The sequence below is a fragment of the Onychomys torridus genome, chromosome 3 (assembly GCF_903995425.1).
Source record: "Onychomys torridus chromosome 3, mOncTor1.1, whole genome shotgun sequence".
NCBI classification, from domain to species: Eukaryota; Metazoa; Chordata; class Mammalia; order Rodentia; family Cricetidae; genus Onychomys; species Onychomys torridus.
The window spans coordinates 61,207,564-61,229,344 of record NC_050445.1 but is presented as its reverse complement, the minus strand read 5'-3'; the positions used below and the strand labels follow the sequence as shown (position 1 = coordinate 61,229,344).

At 41.9% G+C, this 21,781-nt stretch overlaps 1 protein-coding gene and 1 pseudogene across 1 annotated transcript; one reads left to right on the top strand and one right to left on the bottom strand.

The window, feature by feature from the left end:
• Window positions 1-535: 535 nt before the first annotated feature.
• Window positions 536-1,530, bottom strand: LOC118580042 (annotated as a pseudogene).
• A 12,864-nt stretch (window positions 1,531-14,394) lies between these two features.
• On the top strand, window positions 14,395-14,712 carry LOC118580703 (40S ribosomal protein S6-like). Its single transcript, XM_036182627.1, has one exon. It carries the CDS (start codon window positions 14,395-14,397, stop codon window positions 14,710-14,712), a length of 318 nt encoding a protein of 105 aa, XP_036038520.1.
• Window positions 14,713-21,781: the final 7,069 nt, after the last annotated feature.

Genomic DNA, 21,781 nt, shown 5'->3' with positions numbered 1-21,781 from the left:
GTTATTTGAGTGCTTTGGGGTGTGTTATTTTAATGTCCTCCCCCCCAATGCTTGTCATTTGAGAATTCCAGACACTCTTTTCTCTACATCATATTATAAGTAACTGTGCTAAGATGGCTGTCAGTTGACCTGCATGGTAAGCCTGGAGAGAGGAGGGGACTTTAAATTCGTTCTGTTTTGTCTTTCAAAATAGAGTTTTCCTGGGCAGCCCTGACTGTCCTTGAACTCACTCTGTAGACCAGGCTGGCCCTGAACTGAGAAATCTATCTGCCTCTGCCTCCCAAGTGCTGTGATTAAAGGCATGCACCACCGTCACCCTGTAGTGCTCTAATTGTGTGTTGTGAACTTTATTGCCAGTATTCAAGAGAGTGGTGCTCCCTAAGACCCCCTCTTCTTCTGTGGGGAGATGCTCCCTAAGACCCCCTCTTCTTCTGTGGGTCTGGAATGCGAACTGTGAGGGAGATGCTCAGTGTTGATGCCTGAGATGGGACAGGGATGCTCAGCAGCTGAGGGCTTCTCTCTTGCTCTCATGTCCTCACTGGGGTGGGTGGTCCAAGGCTTCTTCCTCCTTGGAGGCCATATGGACCACGAGGTCTACCACCCTGTTGCTGTAGCCATGTTCATTGTCATACCAGGAAAGGAGCTTTTCAAAGTTGGCATTGAGAGCAATGACAGCCTCAACATCAAGGATGAAGAGTGGGTGTCACTGTTAAAGTTGCAGGAGACAACATGATCCTCAGTGTAGCCCAGGGTACCTGCTTCACCACTTGATGTCATCATACTTGGCAACTTCCTCCAGGCAGCATGTCGGATCAATCATGGACATATGTTAGGAACATGGAAGGCCATGTCTATGAGTTCCCATTTAACTCTGGGATGACCATGCCCACAGCCTGGGCAGCACCAGTGGATGCAGGGATGATGTTCTGGGCATCCCCATGACCATTATGCCATACCCAGCTTCTCAGAGGGGCCATCCACAGTCTTCTGGGTGGCAGTGATGGCCTGGACTGTGGTCATGAGTCCTTCCACAATGCCAAAGATGTCATGAATGATCTTGGCCAGGAGAGCTAAGCAGCTGGTAGTACAGGAAGCATTGCTGACATCTTGTGTGGGCTGTCATACTTCTTATGGTTCATACCCATCACAAGCATGGGGATATCAGCAGAAGGAGCAGAGATGATGACCCTTTTGGCCTTACCCTTCAAGTGGGTCTTGGTTTTCTTCATGGTGGTGAAAACACTAATAGACTCCACAGCATACTTGGCATTCACATCGCCCCATTTGATGTAGGTGGGATCTTGGTCCTGAAAGATGCTGATGGTTTTCCTGTTGATGACAAGGTTCCCTTTCTCATCCTTGACTGTGCTGTTGAAATTGACAAGGTTAGAGCAATACTGGAACATGTATACCACATAGTTAAGGTCAGTGAAGGGGGCATTGATGGCAACAATATCCACTTTGACAGAAAGGAAGCCTGGTAATCAAACACCGAATATGGCCAAAGCCATTCACTCTGACCTTCACCATCATGTCTCAGGGATGAGGCTTGCACTGCAGAAGATATGACTGTCTCTGGAACAGGAAGGAGCAAAGTGCTGAGACTTTAAATTTTTAAAATTTTGTGTGTATATGTGTGTGCCTCTGTGGGATTGTGTGTGTGAATGTAGTACCCTCAGAGGCCAGAAGAAAGCATCATGTTCCCTGAAATTTAACTTAGAAGCTCCTGATGTAGGTTCTGGGAATGGAATTCAAATCCTCTGCAAGGGCAGTATGTATTCTTAACTGCTGAACCATCCCTCCACCCCCTAGGACATTTTTCTATTATTATTGAGAAAAGTAAATGAATCAGAGGGTATCTTTGTTCCAGTGAAAATATTTTAAAGAGAATTATTCTTGAGGCCTGTTAATTATGCATACAGCTGAGATATGCATCAGAGTGGGAATACTGCCTATAAGTTTCATAGTTTATAAGAACAATGAAAGAGATTAGAAGAGAAACAGAAAAGCAAAAAGAACCATGAGAATAATTATTGAAGCGATGAACAAGAGATAGCTGTTTTTGCAAAGATAGTCCTAGGGAGAGAATATCTCTAAAAGAAGTCAGAATGAATTGGGCTCTGGATATTGATGATGGATCACTTTAAAAACTTTGGTTTTAAAGACCTGTTTATTTCGATATGTGTGAGTCTTTTGCTTGCATATGTGTATATGTACCACATGTGTGCCTAGTGCCTGTTGGAGTCAGAAGACAGTGTTGGGTCTTCTGGAACCAGAGCTATGGATAGTTATGAGATGCCATGTGGTTGCTGGGAACCAAACTCAAGTCCTCAGCTAGAGCAGCAAGTGCATTTAATTGCTGAGCCACCTCTCCGGCCACATCATGGTTCACTTCTATGTGATTTCTAGGACATTCATCTCCTACCTTGCACCAAATACTCGTTTAGGAGAAATGCTCTATAATTTTTTTCTGTTACAGATTGGGCTCTGTCTCTGCCCCTGGGCTTATGAGTAGTATCTGGCATGGCTTCTGAAGGCTCTACAGACTTCAAGTGCTTTTCCCCACAGAGATTTTGCATATATTCACATTTACTTTCACAGTGGCCTTGTGATGTAGCTACATTAATCTATTGCAGGTGGCACTCAGTGTTTATATATTTGCCCTCCATTAACTTGAATTGGCTCACATTCCACAGTGCCACTCCCCCCTCACCATTTATTGGTGGGTTTGGGCAGTGCCGCGATAGCATTACCAGTGCCAGTGCTGTTGTTAAAGAACATACCCTTTGGGGACTGGTGTGAACAATGTAGACATTTTCCACCACCTCTCACTAGGCCTATGAGTAGTGAATTCCTGACTCTGAGTGAGCGTTCTACCTCATTCATCCTGCCTAATCTCTTTCCTTCCTAGCAACCATCTCTTTGACTGTGGAGACTAGACATCGGGCTGCTGGTGTAACCTTTAGCTCTTGTTTTTGTAGCCCAATGTGCTCCTAAAAGGTATGTCTCTCAGCTCTCCTATAGCATAAATGATAAATCATCTCACCACCCTCCAGGTGGTTGAGACAGAGACAGGTAGTCCCGAGAGGAATACAGTTGGAAATTACATATGAAGTAAGGTTTCATGTAGCCTAGGGTGGCCTCAGAGTCACTCCAGATGCATGTACACACACACACACACACACGAGAGAGAGAGAGAGAGAGAGAGAGAGAGAGAGAGAGAGAGAGAGAGAGACAGACAGAGACAGACACAGAAAGAGAGAGAGGAAAACTTGCTCTTTTTCAAAATATAAAAATGACCACAATCAGACATTACTATATGCTGCATTGTTCTGTTTGCTGCTTACACGAGCCAGCACGAAAGTGTCATAGTTATCCCATGGCATAGAATAATAAGAGCCAGAGACACTAGACACTTAATTATGAGTCCATGCAAGTAAGCTGATTGCATGAAAAGTCTCTGACATGCTAGGTGTCTAGCATTAGACACTAGAATAACATTTCTATTGCTTATCTCCTCTTCTGTGTGTTCTTAGACACTTACAATGGCACTGCATTGGCTGGCAATGCTTGTTTCAGGCAACAGTTTCATTTTCATTTAGTAAGTCTCATTTATTTCTTTAGGATGAAAGCATTGGATGGTAGCATCCACTGAATTAGGAAACTGAACTGATCCCAGCATAGTAACTCATGACTTCAGTCCCAGCACTCGGGAGACAGAGGCAGGCAGAACTCTCTAAGTTCAAGGAGGTCAGAAGGGGCAAGTTCCACGACAGCCAGCACTGTGCACAGAGACCCTGTCTCAAAACAATAGCAAGAAAAGAGAAAACAGTCAATATTATGCTGTGTATCCATAGTTTGGGAGGATTAGCGAAAGAACAAGGAAGATCTGAGGGAAGATGCTCTCACAGAAATCAGGTAACACATTAATGGACACCAAAGTTCGAGGAGGCTAAAGGTAGAGTTGAGGATGGATAGATGATGGCTGAAGTGCAGAATTGGAATGATGGAAACATTTCCAATGTTCTTCAGAACACTAGGATAGCTATGATAGACAACAATTAACCGTGAACTTAAAAATACCCAACAGAGTTTGAATGTTCTTAATATAAAGAAATGATACATGTCTGAGGTGATGGATATGCCAATTAGCCTGACCTGCTAATTGAATATTATATACATGGATTGAAATGTCTCATGGTGTCCCACAAATATGTACAATTACTGTGTCAATTAAAAATTAAAAACATATTTAAAAGGGGGAAATCTTAGTTTCATAGTTGGTATTAACCATTATGGCAACTGGTCTCTAGAACTGTTCCAGCACCTACAGGAGAGCTGGATGACATGACTCCCATCTGCCTTTGCCTCTTCTTGCCTCTTCTGATCATGTTCGTACACATTTCTCACAGGTGTATCTAGAGACCATCTTGACACAATTTTCACATTTTTTTCTTATCAAAGTTATGTGTTCAGTGACAATAAAATTTAACATCCAAACCAGGTCACTTTTAGAAGAGAAACAGAGATGATAATGGTTACTCTAAGATAACTGAAGTCAGGTGGAAAGATCTTGGCCAAGTCTTGATTTTATGTATTCTTCTAACATGCAAAAATCAAACAACAACAACAACAAAACAAAACAAAAAATACTTTAAGAGGCCATCTTGTAGAGTTCTGTCTAGTAACATGGCATGACAGAAATTTATCTGGTTGACAGTGCAGAGACTTTTCTAGCTACTGAGGGACTAAACTACATAGCCCATTGTCCATCAGGATCGTGAAGTTTAAGAGTATTACCCTGTGGTTGTGCAGGTTCTGCACTGCACACGTTCGCCCTGATGAAGGGAGACGAGAGCTGAAATCCAGCCTGCATCATTCTCACATAGAGTTCAGGTCAATGACAGAACTTCTGCTTTCAGAGCCCAAAGGAGGGACCTCTGAGTACCACACAGTCCAGTCTCATCTACCTTTACATAATGGCTGATTTTATCTCCCTTACTCCTTATGCTTATTTCTAATAGTCTTGGCAGAAATGCCTTTGTTGTTGGTTGTTTTTGCTTTTTTTTGGGGGGGTACCACCCAAGTCCCAAATAAATTATACATGGAGGCTTATTCTTAATTACAAATGCCTGGCCTTAGCTTGACTTATTTCTAGCCAGCTTTCCTTAACCTAAAATCTCATCTACCTTTTGCCTCTGTATATCTTCCTTTCCTTTTCTTCTGTATATCTTACTTTCACTCTTACTCCATGGATGGCTGTGTAGCTGGGTGGCTGACCCCTAGCATCCTCCTCTCCTTGTACTCTTGCTCTTCCTTCTTTTCTTCCCATATTTATCCTTCTATTTATTCTCTCTGCCTGCCAGTCCCGCCTATCCTTTCTCTTGCCTCACTATTGTCCATTCAGCTCTTTATTAGAGCATCAGGTGTTTTAGACAGGCAAAGTAACACAACTTCACAGAGTTAAACAAATGCAACATAAAAGAATGCAATGCGGGTTGGAGAAATGGCTTAGAGGTTAAGAGCACTGGCTGCTCTTCCAGAGGTCCTGAGTTCAATTCCCAGCAACCACATGGTGGCTCACAACCATCTGTAATGAGATCTGGTGCCCTCTTCTGGCCTGCAGGAATATGTGCAGATAGAATATTGTATATATAATAAATAAACCTTTAAAAGAAAAAAAAAGAATGCAATTCATCTTTGCATCATTAAAAAAAGTTCGACAGCATAAACAAATGTAACACATCTTAAAATAATATTCTACAACATGCCTTCATATTTTAAAAAAATTGCTTAATACAAATTTCTCATATAATAGAAAACTTCAGAGACTTGAAACTCAAGGCTTGCAATTGCTCAACATTATACTGAGAAGCTTCATTTTCTTTTCAGGTGAACCATCCTAAGGATTTTTTGAAATCTACTATTTATTGAGAGAGGGTAAATGCTTCTCTTCATATGGAGAAGAGATCCGTCTCTTTTGTGCAGTGTGGTCTCTACGACAAAGATCTCTTATGCCAAGGTTTCTCCAAAGAGTGAAACATTGAGGTCTATTCTCTCTCACAAAACTTTTAAAATGTACTCTCTGTCCCTGAAAAAGAAATGATTATCTGGTGTAATTAACGTTGGACCACATACCCAAGGAACAATGAACATTTCAAACACAAATTGCTGTTGAGAATCATTGTCCTATTCTGGGCTAATGATGTTCATGAAGGAAATTAACAGAGAATTTTCATAAAAACCCTTTGGATAAAGACAATCAGATGAGGAATGCCAGTTTGTCTTCTAAGCTGCCTGAGCAGATCTGTCATAACAGATGTTGCCCCAGACTGTGGAGCCCTCTCCTAACATCTTTTAATGGTGGTGGAACTTCCAGTGCCATAATCTGCTTTCAGTTTTGACAGTGTTACACGATCTTTGTAGACTTGCACTGACAGCATTTCATCTCAGCCTCATTAGAACATCTCACCTGACTTCTGCATGGCACACATCATTACATTCTGATGGTGCTATCCAATTACCAGTGAAGTGAATAGGGTATTAACATGATTATTGCAAAAAGTTAACATGTACAGATATAGCATTCCACTTTTGAAAGCATTTTATAGCTATTAATTAGTTTGCCCAGTGTTTCTTGGATGCAGTGAAACAACAACTTCTTCTTCTTCTTCTTCTTCTTCTTCTTCTTCTTCTTCTTCTTCTTCTTCTTCTTCCTCCTCCTCCTCCTCCTCCTCCTCCTCCTCCTCCTCCTCTTCCTCCTCCCCCCCTCCTCCCTCCTCCTCTTATCCTTCTCCTTTTTTAACCAAGTAAGATTATGAGAGGGGTTGACCTACACAATGCTATAGGACCAGACAAGGCTGTACATTTCTTAACTTCCTTGACCATTGTAAAGCTAAGAAAGGAGGGTATACAGGTTTGTAGACATGGAAAAACTCCTTTTCATTTGGGAAGCCCATCTTCAATTTCTAATTGTCATGGCAAGCAGTGAGAATCAATTCTAGGTTTTGAGAAGACATTGTAGATGAGTACTGTGAAATTATTTATTTAAACATTTTTTTAAAGATTTATTTATTTATTATATATAGAGAAGAGGGTGCCAAATCTCATTCAGATGGTTGTGAGCCACCATGTGGGTGCTGGGAATTGAACTCAGGACCTCTGGAAGGGCAGTTGGTGCTCTTAACCTCTGAGCCATCTCTCCAGCCCCCATTATTTAAACATTTTATCTTAACAAAATAGAACTACAAAATATCCAAAACATTATTTATTTACTTATTTTGTACACATGAATGCCATAGTGTGTATGTGGAGGTGAGAGGACAACCTGAAGGATTTGGTTCTCTCTTTGCACCGTGTGGGCCCCAGGGATCAAATTTATGATTACCAAGCTCCATGGGATGTTTGTTTACTTGATGAACTATTTTGCCATCCCCAAACACTTAACTGCTAGCTTTTACTCAGAAAACAGAACAATACAACGATGATCTAGAAAAAAACTTTTAGGACTATAAAAACCTTAAATATTGAGCCTCAATATTTCCTTCACCTATTTTCTAAAATATTGTACAAAAAATGTTCTGTCATTGACATCTCAGACCTGAGTGAGGCGTGGATAGGGCAAATGGAGTGCTGATTGCCTTTTTCTAAATCTTATAATTCATCCATGTCTCTGATTTTCAAGTGACAAAATAAATCAGCTGTATGTGCTGCTGAGAATTTTGTAAATTTTCAGAGCTTCTGTTTTCTCATTTATACCATTGTTAAGTAAATATCATGAAGATTATCATGAGTGTGAAGTGAAGCAATAGATGTTTCATTCTGGGCTTAAAGTAGAGATCCACAGAAGTACAACTTCCAGCAGCTAGGGCCAGGGAACTCAGATAGGAACTGTGGGAGCTTGACAGTGGTCCCTTTCAGGGACATTTCTTTACTCTTGGCCCTTCTTCCGTGGGTTAGGACAATAGTCCAGTTGTTGGAAGTGTAATTTTCCTTAGATTATATCGATTCATCAGTGAAAGATAACTGTCAGTGGGTAGCCCTGACTAACATGATTTTACCAAATCTTCCTCCACCCACCTGTGAAGAAAGAAATCAAAGGAGAAAGTACAAATTTTCATTTTAAGAGGACTAAGAACTTCTAGAGTTCCATCTATCTGTATATACTGGCCTATTTATAGCTTCAACTATTTTGTGACAAACTAGTATTTTTGTATATTGGGGAGTATAGGTGTTTAGTGGGGTTGATGGTAGGTAAATATGCATGTGTGGAGGTCAGAGGGTGACCTTGGGTGTCATTCTTCAGGTGCCTTCTTCCCCCCCACCCTCTTTGAGACAGATTTTTTAATTTGCCTGAACTTTGGAACATAGGCTAGACTAACTGGCAGCAAGCACATAGAGATCAACTTGTTTCCCCCTCAAATCTCACCACTGCTGAGGTCTCAAGTGTGCACCACTGCACCCAGATTTTTATGTAGATTCTGGGGATCTGGAGTCAGGTCTTCATCTACGTGAGGTGAGTGCTTTACCAACTAAACTGAACTATCTTCTCAGTCCCTAAACTTGTATTTTTTTAAAAATCAAATGAGCTTTTATTAGCAATTGCACCTTCAGCCACTCCTTAGATCTGGAAATTTTATCTTTCCATGCCCAGCTTGAGTGTTGATTTCAGGTGACCTCATATCATGCAACTGCAATCAGTGTCTTCAATGGTCCCCTTACCTCTAGTCTCTGGGCTCTATAGAGACTCTTCATGGGTTACAGTTGTTCCCTGCAAGATGGAGTCCATGTGACTGTGCTAAGGCTTCTGGGATCTGTTCTGACCCTGTCCACCAGCACATCCCCATTTCCTCTCAGTCCCCAGACTTGTTTATTCAGCACTTTTGAGTTCTTTCATGTCCTTTGGTCACACTTTCTACCTCTACATCTTTGATTATTTCACCACTACCCCTATGAGGACTTCATGTAACAATCAAATGTAATTCTAGATATTTTAGGTAGAAAGGGATTTAATATAGGAGATTGGATACTTTCAAAGTGTCAGAGTCTGAGGGGGGGAGTCTGAGCTAGTTGTCTAGATGCTACTCCTGGAGCACTAGGGAGGACTGAACACAGATATACTGCTAGAGAAACAACTCAGAGATGCAAGGCTGCTGCCATCACTGCTGCTATGGTTACCTCTCAAAGAAAGATGTTTGAGCGGAAAAAACCCACTAGAATGCATTTTTGGATAAAATTCTCCCAAATTCCGATTTTTATATCCTGTCACTGGCAGTGAAGAACCACAAGGGCTATAAAAACAGGCTCACTTTCACGTCTGTTTTCTATACTGAATATAAGGCATGTCAGTTACTCCATGTTACAGAATCCTAGCTGCAAAGAAGTCTTGGTGAACAGAAGGCAACTAATAATTGGGTGGACAGAGCTTAGAAGTCACCCATGGTTTTACTACCCATCCCTGCCTACCCTCTTCCTTGTCTACTGAAACTTGACTTCCTCATTTCAAGGCTCAGTCCAAATGTCTCCTCCTCCAGGAAATAGCAAGCAACATCAATGACAGATCTTCTCACCTTCTTATCATCCTTTGATCACATTGCAGAGACAGTAAATATGGGGTTCAAATGGCCATACCCTGTTTTCTCATGCTACTACTGTCTGTCAGCCTACTTGATAACTAAGATTAAAGCACAAGATTTGCTTAACCTGGAATTGGCCTCAGGACTTCTTACCAAGGACTTAAGTCACCCCAGTCAAGCGATTGGAAATGATGTTTTGGATAAACCCAATTTCCCTCTCCTGATACCTACACTGCAAGCATCTGAACCCTCTTTGATAACAGCACATGAAGACTTGGCTGTTCCCTGCAATAGTGTCATATTCTGCAACAATGGTAACTGTGGATTTGTGGATTGTATGTTGGTAAGCAGTCTGTGAATCATATAATTTTATTACTATTATTATTAATAAATTTTCTATTCATTTTACCACAGATCCCCCTCCTTCCTCTTCCAGGCCCTCCAGCATTCCCCCAAACCGTGCCCCATTTCTACCTCCTCCAAGTCAAGGTCTCCCCTGGGGAGTCAGCAGAGCCTGGTATATTCAGTTGAAGTGAATCATAGCATTTTTAAAGCTGAAAAAGCTTCAAGATAGAGCCTGTTACCACTCATCTGTATTGCCTGGGTTTAAAAAGGAAACGCCGAAGCCTAGAGAAATTAAGCATCCTTCCATGATCACACAGAAAGGTTAAAATTTTATCTGCTAACAAAACATTATTTTTCAAAATAGAATCCTATATGAATCTACTATGGAATTTTATGTTTTTAAAATTATTGATTATTAATCCCAGTATGTCTTAATTAGGATTTCTATTGCTTTGATAAAACACTGTGGCCAAAAACATCTTGGGGAAGAAAGGATTTATTATATCTTACAACTCTCAGATCAGACACCATGAATGAATAAAACCTTAAGCAGGGCAGGAATCTAGAGGCAGGGACTGAAGCAGAAGCCACAGCAGAGTGGGGCTCACTGGCTTGCACCTCCTGGCTTGCACTTCCTGGCTTGCACCTCCTGGCTTGCTCAGCTTGCTTTCTTTTTGTTCTCCCTTCTCCCCTGGTTTTTTGAGACAGGGTTTCTCTGTATAACAGCCCTGGATGTCCTGGAACTCAGAGAGACCCATCTGCCTCTGCCTCCCTTGTGCTGGGATTAAAGGTGCGTGCCCACCACCGCCTGGCTCAGCTTGCTTTCGTGAACATCCCTGGACCACTTGCCCAAGGGTGGCACTGCCCAAAGTGACCTGGGCCCTCCTAAATCATCACTAATAAAAGAAAATGCTACAAGACTTGCTTACAATCTGATGGAGGCATTTTCTCAATTGAGAGTCCTCCCCAGTGATGGTAGCTTGCATTAAGTTGACATAAAACTAACCAACACAATTGACCCCTTGTGAACTTGACACAGAAACATATCTCTATTAAACCACAACCTTTTCCTGTTGTCTTCAAGACTTCATATTAATATCACTATCACACAAAACATTTCAACTTTTAAAAGTCTCACAGTCTTTACAAATTAAAATACTTGAAATGTCCCATTTCTACTTAAATCATCCAAATTCTTTCAAAGCCTCTCTAAAACGTCCAAAGTTCAGAATATCCAGAGTCTGTCCCAAAATATCCACAGTCTTCCAAAACATCAATTTTCTTTTTCTTTTTTTGTTTTTTTTTTTGAGACAGGGTTTCTCTGTGAAACAGTCTTGACTGTCCTAGAACTCACTCTGTAGACCAGGCTGGCTTCGAACTCATAGGGATCCACCTGCCTCTGCCTCCCTTGTGCTGGGATTAAAGGTGTGCACTACCACCACCTGGCAACATCAATTTTCTTAACACCCATTAAAATAGTTAAATATTTCTTAGTCCAAGAGGGAGGAATTGGGGTATAGTCACAACCAAATCAGAGTATAAGCTAAATTTAACAGTGTGAAAAGTTCAGTGCTGACATCTGGGACCCACTCACAGTCCCCTAGGCTCCAAAGGGCCTTGGCAGCTCCATCTCTTATGTTTCATGTACATAGCTTATCTCCTCACTGCATCTTTCACGTCTTCTATCTGGCCTGTGCAGAAGACACAGTATATAAAACAAAACCTTGATAATGGAGCTTCTCCTTCCTTTTGTTATTTGTTCTCTAAGCATTTAAGTGGTAATGGAGTAATTCCAAATGGTAAAAGAACATGTAGTTTAAGAGGACAGGGTGGATGGGAAAGATGGCTAGAGGTCGAACACTTGCTGTATAAGCCGAGTTTGACCACCAGAACTCACTGAAATGTGAAGGAAAGAACTGACTCTACAATGCTGTCTTTGACCTCCACACACATGTCACAGCATGTACACCACCTACACATCACGTATCACACACACATAGAATTTCTTTAATGATAAAAGATTAGAGGTTGTGGAGATTTTTAACTTCCATGTTGAACTTTAAGAAAATCTCTGTTTTCAAATATTCAGGTTTTGTTTTTGGGGGTTTCCAGGACACTATTAAGGACACTTAAAGTTCCCCTCAAGTAGGAAGCTTTCCTATACCCATGAGCTTTCTTATTTACCATGGAATTCTTAACCTTAAGCCAATGAGCTGATGAGTGATGCCTCAGTACTACCTTACTGACTTCTCCCCATCTTCTCCCACATGGTCTATTGCCACCATAACAAATTACTAGAACCGTAATGATAAAACATAACATTGCTTAATATACTCCGTAGGTCTGAGTCTGGATTGGGTCTCATGAAAAAAGAAACTCAAGTTATTCCTCCTGAAGGCTCTTAGGGAAGGTAAACCTTCTGCTTCTGAGGTTGTTGGTCTAAAGCAATTTTTTAAGAGGAGTTGTGTGACCACGGTAAGTTTTCCTGCTGGCTGTCAGGCGAAAGCTGCCCTCTATCTTCTAGAGGACCCAAGGCCCTTTGCTCATGGGCTCCTTTCTTCTTTAAATTCAGCATCAGTACCCAACATCCTGATCTCACATCTCTCTTGACCCCTTGATCTCTTCTTGAATGATCAGAACTGGGCCCATTCAAACAACTAGGATAATCTCATGTCCAGACCTCAGCCAGAACTGCAGAGTCTCTTTTGCCATATATGATAACGTATCTACCCATCCCAGGGTAGGACATTGTCACAGGCAGCCATTTATTCTCTCTCCCTCATTCAACTTCCATGGTGTGACGGCATCCTGATCTAGCTTTCCCTGTTTATTTTCTGCCACTTTCTTTCCTTTCATCCTTATTGAAACACTATTGGCATGAACCACAGTGATGTTTATGAGAAGGTATGGCCTCTGCTCTTGCTTCTCTCTGGTGGTTCTTCCTCTACTCTCCTGACCATGCTGTATTTACATAACTAACTCACCAGCCTTCCTAGACATCAGCCCCACGGGGATTTTCTCTACATTCTTTAGTCTTGAAATTTTCCACATGAATCTGTTAATGCTTATGACTCCAAATCCCATTTTTCCTTTTCAAATCTTTCTGAATACCAGTTATACACTACAAAGTGGACATATCCATTTAGCCCATAAGTTCTCAACTCAATCAGAATGAAATCCAGCATTGCGTTGCAGTCTCTTTATCATCTTCATTGAGAGTAAAGTGCTTCCAGTCATAAACTGACAATCTGCTTTTACTACTTTGTGTCTTCCCTATGCAACAGGATGCTATATGTGCATGCACTGATGTGTGTGTGTGTGTGTGTGTGTGTGTGTGTGTGTGTGTGTGTTTATGTGTATGTGTGTGTGTTAAGCTGATATGTTTTTTTCCCTTTGGTAATCCCTACCTAATAGTCAACCCACAGCTCTCATAACCACAGCCAACTCCGGTCAACGTACATCACAGAGTCCCTTGCACTGAATTCCCAGAGTGAGGGGCCTGAGGAACCTGAGAGGAAAACTGTAAAAAGCTTTGTCACCGGGCAGAGCTGGTTAGATGCTCACCTAACTGGCTCTCCTCTGCAAGGTGCTCAGCTTGCATTTCTTGGAGTCCCATATAGCCAGAGAGAGCTATGTTGTTAAGTTTTTGTCAATGGAACGTGGTGATCCTGACGGCCTCAGTGCTTTTAGGGTGGATCATTCAAATCCTCAGTGTGAGCCTCTTGCTTTCAAACCCAGTGAAGAACTCTGAGGACCTCAGGCAAGGAGTCTTACCAGTTGTTAAACTATCATGGACCTACTGGTATATGATAAGCCTATATCCTATAGATTTTTTTTGGAATCTTTTCTTCCTTCCTTCCCTTTTCCCTTTCTCCCTCCCTTCCTTCTTCCTCCCTGATGCCTCTCTCTTTTCTTCTCAACAGGTTCTTACTATGTAACTTAGGCTGGACTTGAACTTGCAGTCCTCCTGGCTTAGCCTCCCAAGTGCTGGGATTATGAGCAGTAGGCCATCAAGAAGAACACCATTTTGTTTTGCTTTGTGTTGATTTTTCAAGACAGGGTTTCAATACGTAGCTCTGGCTGTCCTGGAATTCACTATGTAGAACAGGCTGGCGATGAACTCACAGAGATCTGCCTGCCTCTGCCTCCCAAACGCTAGGATTAAAGGCATGTGCCACTATACTCAGTCTAAGAACAGTATTTTGAATGCATAAAATATTTTAAATGCATAAAATAAAAGCAAGCTTGGTGTGGTGGCTCACACTCTAAATAGTACTTGGAAAGCCAAGGCAGGAGGATTTCTGTGAATGAGAGGCTAGCCTGGTCTACACAGTGAATTCAAAGCCAACCAAAGCTGTAGAGTGACAACCCCATCTCAAAAACTACTGACCAAAAAACAAATCAACTCAGTGGTTAAAAATAAGCATATGGTTCCCCCACCACCACTGTCCCCTAGGTAGTCAGCCATATCAAGATGAAACTAAATATCTCCTTCCCAGCTGCCAGCTGTCAGAAATGCATTGAAGTGGGCAAAGGATACAAGTTTTCTATTTTCTATGAGACGCACAAGGTCACAGAAGTAGCTGCTGATGCTCTGGGTGAGGTGTGGAAGCGTTATGTGGTCCGAATCAGTGGTGGGAATGACAAGATCTTGACCCATGGCAGAGTTCAGCTGCTGATCAGTAAGGAGCACTCTCGTTACAGACCTAGGAGAACTGGAGAGAGGAAGCCCAAGTCTGTTCACAGATGTATTGTGGATGCCAGTCAGAGTGTTCTCAACTGGCCTTTGTAAAAGAGGAGAGAAAGATAGTCTGGGACTGGTGGATACTATTGTACCTCAGTGGTTTTGGCCCCAAAGAGCTCTAAGAATCTGAAAGCTTTTTAATGTCTCTAAAGAAGATGATGTCTGCCAATATGCTGTCAGAAACAAAAAACAAGAAGCCATGGACAAAAGCCCCTACAATGCCAACATATTCCTCTCAAGAAACAATATAACTAGAAAAACAAGGGCAGGCTGTAGAATATGCTATACCTTCAGCCAAGAGAAAGACAGAAGTCAAAGAGAAACCCCAGAAACAGATTCCCAAGAGACATAGGCTGTCCTTGATGAGAGCCCTTTTAAGTCTGAGGCCAGTCAAAAATAAGTCTTTAAAAGTAAGATAAATGATCAGATCTTGGGAGAGAAAAAATTAAAAAGGACACGAAGTTAGGTGGGAGATGTGGTGGTAGGAATCTGGGAGGAACTGGAGAAGAGAAACTGGATGATGGATTTGGACAAAATACATTGCACACATGTATGAAAAAAAAAGTGATTAAGTAAGCAGCAACAATATCCGCCCCTCCCCCAAAAACCAAAACTATACAAAATGTTATATTGAAACTTACTTGTGTTGAAAAGTAGTTAACTTGTGGTATAGTCATACACACTTTTACTTATTAACGTATTATCTTCATAACTACGAGTAGTGATGACAAATGATTGATAGAGGTAGCTGTAGCACTTGCATTGTGACATAAAACGTGTGTGATTTGTTTGGCCATAGTCACAGACTCCCAAACATTTTTACTTGGTAAAGGGAACAGGACCTGCTCAGCCACCTGCACAGTTTGGCCAGTTTCTGCTATAAGCCCTATCTCTGTCACGCCCTCAGGCTCTACAAACCCCTCCCAATCTTGCTCCATATTCCCAGATCTTATCTTGAGGTGCATCAGGAGCAAGAGGAGGAAGTCTCAATGTTTCAGACAGAAACCTGAAATAGACTGAATTACTCAAAAGAGAAACTGTGCAAAGCAGGAGGGATAGAAGTATGTCACCAGGCCAGTTTAGCCATCCACTCTTCAGTAGAGTAGAAGTGATGATGAAATGTAGGTGTCATTATGAGACACTAAAGGGCACCAATACAATAAAGGGGAACCTTCTGCCCTATGAGGAGTGAAAGTCTTTACTATGGGAAAACAGGGTAGAAGGAGGAGGACATTCAGAAAAATCAAAGTTAGAGAGGAATGGCCATGGCTTCAGGCTTTGGAAGGAAGTATGCAGGGGTGTGTGTGTGTGTGTGTGTGTGTGTGTGTGTGTGTGTGTGTGTGTGTGTTTCCTGGATTGATCAGGAAAAAAGGAGGTGTTTATTGTGTTACAATGTCCAGAAGAGGCCACAATAAGTGACTATATTAGTCTGGGTTCTTGAGAGAAACAGAACCAATAGAATGAACACATATTAAAGGGGAGGTTAGTAGATTGGCTTCTGTGATACAGCCTAGGTAGTCCAACAATGGCTAAGAGTTGGGAAGCTGCTCTGGATACCTTAGGAGTCCCAGTCTGGCCCTGGAGGCCTCTAGCATTCCTGGAGAGATCCTGTTCTTCAGTTCGTGTTGGAAGGTTGAAGAAGCTGGGCCGTGACATCAGCAGCAACAAGAGTAGGGCAGACAGGCAGGACTGGACAGCAAGCAGGCCAAAAGCAAAAAGCTTTTTCCTCGGACTGGGCTACGGATGACAAGTGTCACCCATATTTGGGGCAGGTCTTTCCCCTTTCATTAACCTAATTAAGAAAACCTCTTACAGGTGTGTCCAGAGGTTTCTCTTCCAGGTGATTCTAGATTCACTCAATTTGACAATCAATATTAACTGTAACTGTGACCTTTTGTCAGCATAGAAGAGTCACTAAGAAAGAGATGTCAGTATTTGAGGTTAAGAGAAGGGCCATGGTGATTATGTCTCAGACCTCATGCTATGCGGAGGCATCTAGACATTTCTATAGGCTCCATGGTTGGGCATGAAAGGTGATAGGACTGGCAATTTTCTAGTGAGGGCAGCCATAGGGAGGGGCTAGGTGACCCTCCTCATAGACTGCGTTGGGACAGAAAAAACATGATGGAAATTCAACAGAGGACAGTGGTCAGCTAGCATCATCATGAGACACCATCAGTTAGGGCAGACCCCCAAGTGTGGAGCAAGTGAGGCAATCCAGCTGCAGGCTCCTCGGCCACTCCTTAACAGCCTTGGTGCAACAGGCCTAGAGGCTTGACCAAGCACATCTCAGTGAACCACAGTTCTAGCTCAGCCTTCTGAGAGGTCACATGATCTTCCTACTTGGAGACCATATCTGGGGAACAGCAGGGTCAGAGCGAATCTACAGGCCTAAGCAAGTCTCAAGAGGGTCTGAGGTACTTCCTGCCAAGTGACTGGAAAACAAGACTTGAAATTTTAAGCCTTCTCATTCTCAGTTTCTCACTGAGCATAGGAAGAAGCACTCATGAAGAGGGTGACTGGGTTTGGATGATTGAGACACAGGATCTTCTCTCTTGTGGGCATAAGGAAGAAATTGAAGCCCCTTGTGGTACAATGGCTTGCATGAAGTGATCCATGTTCTCCATGTCTCTGTGCTATGCAATGTGAAGTTCACGCTCTTCCCACCAAGAAGTGGAACCTATATTTTAAAATCATACTGCCTTTGAACAAAAGAACACAGGAAGTCAATAGCCTGCCCATTTCTAAGGCTGAACCTTTGGGGGCCTTTCCTTGCTCTCTGAGGCCTCCACTATCACTAGGAAGACAGACCCTGCTTAGCTTTCTGAAGAAGCAAAACCCCATAGAAACCCATATCATTTCAGATTGCATCATCCTAGACTAGCTGATAGAGCAGGTGATTTATACACGAACCTAGCTGAGGTCAGCCAGGCCTGACACAGCTGAGCAAATTCTCAAGAGAATTGTAGAAAAAAGTTAATATGCAGGTGCTATTCAGCTCAGGCGCCCAGCCTGTGGAATGAATGATGCTGCCCATATTTAGGCTGGGTCTTCCTGCCTCAATGAAGGGAATCTAGAGACTAATTCACTGACATGCCCAGAGATTTGCATCCTAGTGATTCTAGATCCTGTGATGTTGGTAACATTAACTATCCTTTCCCCTTGTCTTTTTAGCGACTTCAGCTTGACCTTGGGTAATCTGGCATCCTGGTTGTAATACTGCTCTAAGGCTTTCAAAAGTTTATGTACAAATGAATTGGGAGGGGGGACCACACAGATGGCACAATGGTTAAAATGACTTGTTGCAAAGGTCTGAGGACCTGAGTTCAGACTCCAGCACCTACCTAACCAGGCCAGCATCTTTTGCATGTCTGTAACACCAGCTCTAAGAAGGATGGAGACAGGAGGATCACCAGGGCTTATAGCTTCCAGCACAAGAAAATCTAAGTCCCAGGTTGAGGGAGAGACCCTGCCTCAAAGGATGAGGAAGGGAATGATAGTAGAGGACACCCAACATTCTTTCTGTGCCAAGGGGATATGCCTCCCAAAATGTGACACATAACACACAACATAAATAAACAACTACATCTTTACAGAAATTGTGTGTACTTTTACTCTCCAATTAACAACAGAGTCAGAGCAAGAAGAATGACTTGATACAATGGACAACATTCAGCCTTAAAAAAGAGACACCCTGTTACTTAGTGGCACTACAGATGAACATTGAAGACATCATGCTAAATGAAATAAGCTGGATGTAAAAGTTCACATATTGCATGCTGGTAAAATAGTAAAATACACAGACACAGAACACAGAACTGTGGTTACCAGAGGCCGGAGGTAATGGTGAGTTTCTTAATGAGTTTAGAGTCAACATGGAATGGTGGAAAGTTCTGGAGATGGTTAGTGGTGTGATGTTTTACAACAATGTAAATGTACCTAAAGTCACTGATGTGCACAATAAAAATGGTAAATTTTCAGTTGTGTATATTTTACTAAATGAAATATCTGAAATTAAAAGTCCACAATGGATTCTTACACATTAGAAATGTGTCAACTAAAAAACTTAGAAGTTAAAAGGAAAACTTTTGACCAGCATGGTGGTGTAGACTTAAAATTCCAGCATTCAGAAGCCTGAGGAAAGAGAACTGTGAGTTGAGTCCAGCTTGTACTACATGGTGAAACTCTAAGAAAAAACTTTATAAAATGAGTCAGGATAGCTCCATGGTAGAATGCTTACTTAGAAAGTCCAAGGGCCTGAATTCAATCTTCAACACTGCAAAAACAATGTTGTAACCTGGCATAAGGGGATGGGGACATCTCCAGTGTGACCGTCAATTGGGCCAAATTTTGAGGCAGGACTCTAAAGAATCTTAGGTCTCTTGAGACTTTATTTTCACTGTGTGCTTGAGAGAGCCTTGCTGTGTGTTCTGATATTTGGATTCTGTGTTTGGATGCTTTCCATCTTCTCTCTATTGGGTCAAACCCTCTCATCTATTAAGGCCCAGTTCAAATATCATTTCCTGCATGAATTTTCTGTTCTTTGAGCCATCTTTGAATATTATTTGTTTTTTTAAACCACTTCTCATTGCCTCTCACTATCTGTTTAGCATCATTCAAATATTTGAAAATGTCCTCTTCAGAGTCACATGTTGATACCCATATAAGCATACTGTCTTTTGTATGCTAGATTCTGTCGTCTATGCATACCATGAAAAAGCAAAGCAAAGTTTGTGTTGATTTGGTTCTCTTTTAATAGCTAAGCTTAAAGGCCCATGTTTGCTCAGCTCTTGCTGGTACATGGTTTGGTTCTGTTTTCCTGCCAGCATTTCCTTCATGGAGCATTTCTGGGAAAAATGCCTTCATTTATTTTTTCTCAGCCTGTTTTCCATCATTGTGCCCCACCCCCAGGAGCCTTTGAAGACATTTTTGGCTAATCATCTTTCCTATGAAATTTTGACACTGAAGATAGATGATCTATGTCTTGATGGAATAACTACACGGTCATCCATAAAATTAGTATGCTTATCATTACCGTTCTTGCTCTTGAGAACCAAGTCTTGCCCCTTGGGACTGGAAGGGTAACATTCCCATTGAGAATTTGTGCTCTAACCCCAAAAGCAGCTGAACTTTTAACCTTTTGCAGCAAGGTAGGAAAGTAGAAGTTTAGGTCCTTTCTCAGGCATTCCAGGCCTCTGAAAGCCTGGCACCAGGGAGGGTCTTTTCCTCTCCCTGGCTCAGGACCTAACAATCTGGCTCTTCCTGCCTCTGTGATTACTGCCTTTGATACTAATCTGCATTCACAGGTAAGGACAGGGCCTGAAAATACCCTCCTAAGTATGCATCAGTTTCTCTCAACCTCATAGCTGTTGATTTACTGAGTTATTTGCTTCTTTGCAGGCAGCAAGGATGGGTGGGTGTGGTGCAGCTGTAGTTGACAGAGGAGATAATTTCATAGTGTTGCCTCTTCTCCTTAGGTACATTGGTTGGGTTGGATGGAAAGGGAGGAGGGTGGCGTTTAGGATGGAAGGCTGCTGCTAGTGCATATGGCACCATGTCTGGGCTAGACCAAGGGAGTCTACTTCAGGTCCAAGAACCTTGGCCAGTGAAGACAGCTGGCCCACACTTGATTTTCCTTGTCTGATCAGCTTTTGGAGGGAACTTCCTGCTCATTCCCATATAGTAACATAACTTAACAGAATAGTTGTACATATAAGAATTAGTATATATGAAGCTGTGCATTGTTGCTCATGGCTATAATGCCAGAACATGGGGAAGCAAGACAGGAAAATAATCATATGTTCCAGGCCAACCTGAGCTACACTTAAATAAAAGAATCAGTATCTTTGACAATAAATTCAGAATACTATGAAATTCTTTGTGAAAAGGACTCGTGTTGCTCACGAACTCCTGACCCCTTCTTATTGCCTGTGCAAGGTTTGGCATTGGGATAGACCCGACAAGCTCTGTTTCACATCCCTTCTCTTTGCTTGGATGTGGTGTGTAGCTGGCGCAGGTCCCAGGTTGGAGTGTGGGAGCATCCGGACAGAATGCATTTCCAGAGCTCAAGCCAGACACGTCATCATAGAGAACACATCTCTCCTGGGACTTTTTGCTAGAGTTTTAATTGCTTTTCCCCCTTTCTCTGGGCTTCTTATTTGAACAATGTCACATATTTGTTCAGGTTAAAATATTCAGTCAAACTCACTATGAATAATAAATTATTAATCTGAAAGATTTTTTTCATAAAATTAAACACAAAGTTGGCTTTTCCCCCTAGTTACCAGCTATCAAACAGTTATTCTGTTCCATCAAGCTTTATGCCAAATGTCTGATTTCTTATTGTTTCCATGTTTTGACCTCAAGTGGAAATAACCACTTAGATTATAAATTTTGCATCACACAAATTAGAAAAACTTTATGTAGCTTCTGATAGAAATTTCTTTTGGGTTGTGCTGAAGCATCCTATGAATGGCAGAATAAATCTACCAAAGTCTTGTTAGCATGTTCCTTTTGTTGTTTTGTTTTGTTTTTGTTTTGAGATAAGGTTTCTGTCTGTAGCCCCATCTGTCCTGGAACTCCCTCTGTAGACCAGACTGGTCTTCATCAACTCAGAGATCTGCCTGCCTTTGCCTCCTAAGTGCTGGAATTAAAGGCAGTTCTCAGGAAGCTTGGAATTGATCTACTTCAAGTTCTGGCTATACCACACTTTGGCATGTACTCAAAAGATGCTTCATCTTACTACAGTGATACTTGCCCAACCACATTCACTGATGCTCTATTCATAGTAGCCAGAAATTGGGACCAGTTTAGATGTTCATCAACTGATGAATGGATAATAAAAATGTGGTACATTTATACAGTGGAATATTATTCAGCTGTTAAGAAAAATGAAATCTTGAAATTTGTAGGTAAATGGATGGAACCAGAAAAATAATCCTGAGTGAGACAACTTGAGCCCCCAAAGATAAATATTGGCCAGGCAGTGGTGGCACACACTTGGGAGGCAGAGCCACTCGAATCTCTGTGAGTTCAAGGCCATCCTGGTCTACAGAGCGAGATCCCCTGCTGACGATCATTCATGGTGGTAGCACAAATCCTAACTGGTCTTAGTAAC

Excerpts from the sequence above, each read along its gene's own strand:
- LOC118580703 (XM_036182627.1), top strand. The coding sequence starts at position 14,395 with ATGAAACTAAATATCTCCTTCCCAGCTGCCAGCTGTCAGAAATGCATT.